Here is a 7,744-nt window from a genome sequence, read left to right on the forward strand (position 1 = left end):
TGGCCCCCGGTGGCACTCCGGCGCCACTAGAAGCAAGGGGGAGAGAGCCCCCCGCCTTCTTCTTCTTCCTTGACCTCCTCCCTAGATGGGAGAAGGGTTTCCCCTCTGTTCCATGGCCTCCATGGCATGGGAGGAGCGAGAGCCCCTCCGAGATTGGATCTGTCTCTGTCTCTCTCTGTTTCTATGTTCCCAGATTCCGCCCTTTCACCATTTCTTATATTCCCGGAGATCCGTAACTCCGGTTGGGTTGAAATTTTAACACGATCTCTATCCGGATATTAGCTTTCTTGCGGCGAAAGAAGGGCACCAACCGCCTTACGGGGTGTCCACGAGAGTCAGGGGCGCGCCCAGGGGGATGGGGCACGCCCCCCTGCCTCGTGCCTCCCTCGGGCACCGTCTCGCGTGGATTTTTCTTCCCAAAAATCATATATATTCCAAAAAAAATCTCCGTCAGTTTTTATCCCGTTTGGACTCCGTTTGGTATGGATATTTTGCAAAACAAAAAACATGCAACAAACAGGAACTGGCACTGGGCACTGGATCAATATGTTAGTCCCAAAAATAGTATAAAAACTTTCCAAAAGTATATGAAAATTGTAGAATATTGGCATGGAACAATCAAAAATTATAGATACGACGGAGACGTATCAACTTCTTTCGCCTATATATACTCTTATACCCTAGATCGATCACAGAGAGCCATGAAACCACTTTTCCACCGCCGCAACCTTCTGTACCCATGAGATCCCATCTTGGAGCCTTTTCCGGCGATCTGTCGGAGGGGGAATCGATCACGGAGGGCTTCTACATCAACATCATAGCCTCTCCGATGAAGCGTGAGTAGTTTACCACAAACCTTTGGGTCCATAGTTATTAGCTAGATGGCTTCTTCTCTCTCTTTGATTCTCAATACAAAGTTCTCCTCGATGTTCTTGGAGATCTATTCGATGTAATATTCTTTTGTGGTGTGTTTGCCGAGATCCGATGAATTATGGGTTTATGAACAAGATTATTTATGAATATTATTTGGTTCTTCTCTGAATTCTTATATGCATGGTTTGATATCTTTGCAAGTCTCTTTGAATTATCGGTTTAGTTTGGCCTACTAGATTGATCTTTCTTGCAATGGGAGAAGTGCTTAGTTTTGGGTTCAATCTTGCGGTGTCCTTTCCCAGTGACAGTAGGGGTAGCAAGGCACGTATTGTATTGTGGCCATCAAGGATAAAAAGATGGGGTTTATATCATATTGCTTGGGTTTATCCCTCTACATCATGTCATCTTGCTTAATGCGTTACTCTGTTCTTATGAACTTAATGCTCTAGATGCATGCTGGATAGCGGTCGATGTGTGGAGTAATAGTAGTAGATGCAGAATCGTTTCGATCTACTTGACACGGACATGATGCCTATATTCATAATCATTGCCTAGATATTCTCATAACTATGCACTTTTCTATCAATTCCTCGACAGTAATTTGTTCACCCACCGTAATACATGCTATCTTGAGAGAAGTCACTAGTGAAACCTATGGCCCCCTGGTCTCTTTCTTATTATATTGCATCTCTTTTATTTATATCGCATCTCATTTACTATCTTACAATCTTTACTTTCTAATCTATATAACAAAAATACCAAAAATATTTACTTTACTATCTTTATCAGATCTCACTTTTGCAAGTGACTGTGAAGGGATTGACAACCTCTTTTATCGTGTTGGTTGCAAGGTTCTTGATTGTATGTGCAGGTACTAGGTGACTTGTGCGTTGTCTCCTACTAGATTGATACATTGGTTCTAAAAAACTGAAGAAAATACTTACGCTACTTTGCTGCATCACCCTTTCCTCTTCAAGGGAAAACCAACGCATGCTCAAGAGGTAACATGGTTGAACTACCGCACTTTTTTGTGTGATGGCAAGTGTGCTCGCAAGTGCGCCAGTATGAACTGTGATTTTTTTTTGTAGGTCGGTATGTATGCCGGCCGCTGACATGGCCGTCAACATTAACTGGGGACGTTGGCATGGGCGCTGACATGAACTATAGGTCGCTGACCTTTTTTAGATTACTTCTTCTTTTGAACTTGGACAAAAAACGAGTTGACCGTTTGGGTGCACCGGTCGGGCGTAGGCAGACAAAGAGCCAACAACCGCCCCAAACACACGAAAAGCGAACAGAACAATATGTCTGTTTGGGTCGGTGTATTGAAGTTGCTCTTAGGGCATTTATAGAAGATTCCCTAAAACATATATAAGTGAGTTTTAGGGAGTTAAGCACTTAGCTAGGAGATCATCTAAAGGAAACTTTGTCAAAATAAAATAAAATTAGTCTCACTCCCTAAAAGCCATAATGGTGTGTGTCCAATCACCATAATAATGGTGTGTGTGTGTGACATTGGGGGCCCAAAAATGGGTCTAGTAGATTCGCCATACCAGTCTCACCTACATAATTTTTGGTGGCCATTCCAAATTAAGCCGACGAGCTTCCAACTTTGGAGGTTGGGGGGTGCTAATATGTAGTGACTTCAAATTCAATAGCCCGCAGAGGAGCGAAGTTTCAACCTGTTTTCTTCACCCCGCTTCCACTTGTGCCAATGGCGCGGTCGTTTGTACGACTGTTGCTCTACTCTTGTCGATTCCTCATCCACTTATCTACCGAAAAAATTGCCTATTAATGACCGTCATTGCGTGTCCGCGCCCATTTTCCAATCGTGCGTGCCCCTTTCGCGTGTATATAAACCGACCTATCCCGCTCGCCTAAACCACCCATCATCCATCTTTCCCACGGCGTCCACACTCAAACCCCATCTGCCATGTCGCGACGGCGAGTCCTCATCATGGACCCTTCCCCAACGAGACTAAAAAGGACCGAGCCGAAAGGAAGTTCTAAGAGAGGGCCTAGAAATGGTCCGAGTGGGTCGAGGACGAGACACTCCTTCAGTCTGAATTAGCCATCGGGCGGAGTTCTTTCCCGCCGCCCACCGCTACGTTGCACGCGTGACGACAACCTCCTTGAAAGAAAAGGAAGCCACACTCACAAAGGGCTATAAAGTTGTGGTCTTCTCGCACATCAAGGACGCACATGCATCCGCAGATAGCGTGACCGCAGAAGTGACAGTAGCCCAATTATCCCTGCCTGCGAGTTCACATCCAAACTGAGGAAGAGGCCAAACAAAAATAGACGTTAAACTATTGGTTCATTTGTATAGTTGTTTCGCTCATTGAAATCATTGTTGAAATTGTTCATTGATGAGATGGGTAAATGAGTTATTATTAGCCAATAATAATAAACGGGTCTCAGCCGTAGGAAATATTTTTATCTCTATTTATGTCAAGTCTAAATTTTATGCATTGCTTTTGTTCAAATATATTTCCCGTCTTCTTCCATCAGTTTGGACTTTTGGATGTGTTTGCTAGCGCATGAGTTCAATATAGTATCTGAGTCAAGTGGTTTTGAAGTTCAAGACCCTGACAACACAGTATTAAAACAAAAAAAAAATTCTACAGCCTATATCGATCCCACGTCTAAAACCTAAATAAACCTAAACGTGAGAAGTGTTGTAGAAATATATTGTCTACTTCCTTTCATTAGTTTTGGATGAGTTGGTTGGAGTATGAATTCAATAGTTTTTTATAGATCTCACTTCATTTGGAGGATGCAGATACGACTGACCGTGCTAGAGTTGGGTGTTGCTCTGACAAACACAAGAGCCGAGTTGCGCCACACTTCCGCACGAGCCAGGCACGTTCCGCTCGCGCGCGGCGCCGGAACGACAAAGGGGTGCCGTGAGCGTGATGGCCGCTTCGCTGGCCGCCTCGCCCTCTTTCCCGCCGCGCGGCCACCCGGCCCCCTTCGTACGGAGCTTGCCGTTGGCGTCGCCGCGGCGAGGCGCGGCCCGCCGCACCCTCCCCGTCCCGGCGCACGCCGGCGGGGACGGTGGCGGCGAGGGGGGCGCCGGGAGGATACTAGACCCGCTCGCCACGCCCTTCCAGGTCCTCGGCCTCGACGCCTCGGCCGGCTACTCCGCCGCGCAGCTCAAAGCCGCCTTCCGCGCTCGGGTAGTGTACTTGCCCCTTGTTGCTCAGTTCGCGCGCTCTACGAAACAGCTCACTTTACTGAGGTCGTTGCAAGGAGGACGTCGTCAACAGCGACTTAACCTTGCGAGTTTTTGTTACAGGTAAAGGAATTCCATCCTGACGTTTGCAAGGACACGGAGAGTGCAGATTTAATAATGAGGCGGGTGCTGGAGGCCTATGAGGTAATCGTGTTCGCTAGATGCCTGAATTTTTCACAAGTTCGTTGGAGTGCTGCCATAATACAGCGACCATTACAAAGTAACAGGACCAGGTGTGGCCTTAAGGCCAGGGTTGCTGAATCTGTTGCTTTTGAATTTGTTAGATTAGAATACCCTGCTAGTTTATGATCTTTTGTTCATTTCTTGCACTGCAACACATTTTTACAGGAGGGTCTGATGTACTTGTGTGTAAACATTGCCACTTTGTTTTGTTGAGAAACATAATTTATCACTAAAAGTTCAGTACCCCTGAAAGAACTCGATGGCATAATGCAGGGTGCAGGGACATATAGTTACTAACAAAAATAGAATTTATGTAGACCTGTATGTATTCAGTTCTGTCTATTTATTACTTTTTACCCTTCTGCATCTACAATCAAAGTGTTAAATCATGTCGTTATCAAATAACTCAACATTATCCTTTAGATGATTATTTCCTTATTTTCACCTTCTGTTTACATGTTGCTATTAGTTACACTGCTTCGTTTCACACAGATGTTATCTGGCAACATGGGAATGATGATTGAAAGGTAGTGAATTCTTTCATGAGCTTGTATTTTAAAATATGATGCAATGCTGATTGGAACATTTGCTTCCTTCCATAGATTGGGTCGCAAGTCATATCAGCTGTTTGTCTTGACAATCTTGAATATGTTCCAAGTACAGTGGATGAAGCAGCGATTCTAGTTTCTGGGGTTATTTATAACTTAAAATGACCCTATATAGTAAAATTCTGAAACATGTATAGTTGAAGGAATGAATTGTCAAAGACTGATCAGGAAATGCTACAGTTGTACAGAGGTTGCCTGAGAATAATTTATGAAAAGGGGAAGGGAATATATGTGGGTTAGTAGATGTTAATGAGGTTTAAGGTACATCGACCAGTAAATCTACTCAATACAAACTGGCTGTGTCATGTCGACTTTACAGTCTTTGTAGGCATCTAAATACTACAAGAAACAGTGATTTCTGCAACTATGCACAAGTTCAAAAATATTCTCGGGAAAAATCAACTCATGTGTATACATTGGAATGTTGTGCAGGAACAATATTGACCCATTTGATGAACCTGAGTGTGAAGCTCGCGACATATTTGTCAATGAGATCCTATGTATTGGCACTGGTACTTATCGCATCATATTGTTTCTCTTCAGTTCGTGTGAAGGATGTGGTTTAGGGCTAATTAAATACAAAGCGTTTGCATTGGCACTAAGAAACTAAACTTTACTGAAGCAGATCTTTTCTCCGATAACCCTAACTTTACGAGATTTATGTCCTGCTAATTGATCTACTACAAGATATGCTGTCTTCAGAAATTAAACAAATACACTGTTGTTTTACTAAGGATCTGTACACCGTTAATATTGCGTGTATGGGTTGAAGCCACTGAGTTTGGTCGGTTTCCTTGTTTTGAGAGTTAACATATATGTTTTCACGGACGAGCACACTGTAAATGCATGTACAACTTGACATATTTTCGCACCTTGATCTGATAACTGAGAAAAAAATGATATCTTCTGCAGGATGCCCATATTCTTGTGTTAAAAGGGCACCTCATGCATTTGCATTTGCAGATGACATTGGTACAGCTCGTGCAATATCTCAAGGTAGGTTGAACATTGCCAATTGACTTGATTGGAAATTTCCATAGTATATCATCTGCCAGTGAATTCTTCGCAGACAGCTTGTGCAACACTCCTATCTCAATCCTTTCTGTTTTCTATGAAATAATGTACCCTTTTATTTTTCAGGTAATGGTGACGATTACCCTGTCCAACTTGCTGTTGGGCAGTGTCCGAGAAAGTGCATATACTATGTGACACCTTGCCAACGTACTATTTTGGAGGAAGTTCTTGCTAGGTAAACATTACAATCTGAACTGAGATATCTTCAGGGTTTACTAAAAGTGATATGTACCTACATATCACTTTTACTCTTTCATAGGTTTCCTCTAATTCCACATTTCATTTTATCTACCGTTTTCTGTCAATTAGCATGTCAAAAACGAGCAAAAGAGCTTCCTGAGCTCGTCTTGCAAGTGAAACATTGTTATTTTCAGTTGATCACAATTTTCATCAGAAAACGACAGGCTACCCGAGATACATCAGTAGTTGCATGCATGTATTCCCTACCCATAAAACCTGTGCTAATCTCTCTTCCCCAATGCGGATGTATGCCACAGCATATTGATGACGCCATGGGACCTCTCTGAAGCTGCAGTTCTGGATTCGCTCACGTCAAAAGCAAAGTTTGAGAACAACAGGTACACGAAGCCCAAAAGAGAAGCGAAATCATCTTCTGACTATGTTGACTGGATGTGATCTGCTCCTGAAGAACAACCAAATACTGGCAGTCTCAACCAGATTGTTTAGTCGTATGCTATGATGAGCATATTGTTGTAGTGCAGTGTGTAGTGTATATATATTGCTGCAGTATAGAGGGCAAAGCAAAAAAGTAAATCTGAGATTGCAAAGTGTACTGTTTGTTTTGTGTATAGAATGGAAGGCCGTGCGTGGAAAAAGGCCAGAGATTCATAGTGGGTTTCAAAGTGTTTTTTTTTGTATAGTAGATAATGGATTTATACCAGAAATTTGGAGTTGTATCTGTACAAAAATACGATGTTAAAAGAAATTCAACAAAAAAAAGTCACGCGTGTCAATGTTTGAGTCTGCTATGCGTATGTAATTTTGCTGGCAAAACAATAAGTTTTGTGCTCTTTGCAGAAAATAGACAAGTTAGTATGGAAAAATGATTTCTTGGATTTTTTTACATTTTAAAGTGTTTTTCTAGGTTTTACTGTCCATGCATGTGTAGGTAGATCCAGTTGAAGGTGTTTAGCCTTTCTTTTATTTGTTCCGTGTTGTTTACAAATTATCTGAACGGATCATAGTCCTTGTAATTGCATCCAATGAATCCCAGCGGATAAAAAAAGTTGGCATAGCAAAAGGTTTCGAGTCAATTCATCTATATCTATATCTATATCTGTATCAATATAAAAAGACCCAAAGGAGCAGATCTAATTAATCTCGACCGTCAAATCATGTTAATCCAACGACCTAAACCGCTTCAATGTCGAGCGCTCAACACGTTTAGCATGCAGTTAATTTCATGCCAAATATAGTGCTAATCACACAATAACACGCAAATAATATCCTACATAATATCCGCATGCACTTAATATACTTCCAAATTAACGTGCATTGCACGTACACATTGACTAGTGTATGTAAAAGTAACAACACATCTTTTTATATGCAAAAAGAACAAAATCAGGAAACTTTTCAAAATTTCAGAACAAACATAGCAAATAGAGTCCGAGGGCTAAAAATAATGTCTCCTATATGGTAGCCTAAATTAGTGTATTTTGATGCACACTAAACAGTTTCTAACATAAGAATCTGAATGAAGTGTCGTCGGTTTAGCTTTCCATTTCTAAACACATCTCAGGATATCCTG

At 42.1% G+C, this 7,744-nt stretch overlaps 1 protein-coding gene across 1 annotated transcript; it reads left to right on the top strand.

The window, feature by feature from the left end:
- Positions 1 to 3,715: 3,715 nt before the first annotated feature.
- Positions 3,716 to 6,947, top strand: LOC119278407. The gene is made up of 7 exons (XM_037559762.1): positions 3,716 to 4,052; positions 4,172 to 4,252; positions 4,784 to 4,818; positions 5,332 to 5,411; positions 5,812 to 5,895; positions 6,040 to 6,148; positions 6,471 to 6,947. Exons 1-7 carry the CDS (start codon positions 3,789 to 3,791, stop codon positions 6,607 to 6,609), a joined length of 792 nt encoding a protein of 263 aa, XP_037415659.1. The 5' UTR covers positions 3,716 to 3,788; the 3' UTR covers positions 6,610 to 6,947.
- The last annotated feature ends 797 nt before the right edge of the window (positions 6,948 to 7,744 follow it).

Source organism: Triticum dicoccoides, chromosome 1A (assembly GCF_002162155.2).
Source record: "Triticum dicoccoides isolate Atlit2015 ecotype Zavitan chromosome 1A, WEW_v2.0, whole genome shotgun sequence".
NCBI classification, from domain to species: Eukaryota; Viridiplantae; Streptophyta; class Magnoliopsida; order Poales; family Poaceae; genus Triticum; species Triticum dicoccoides.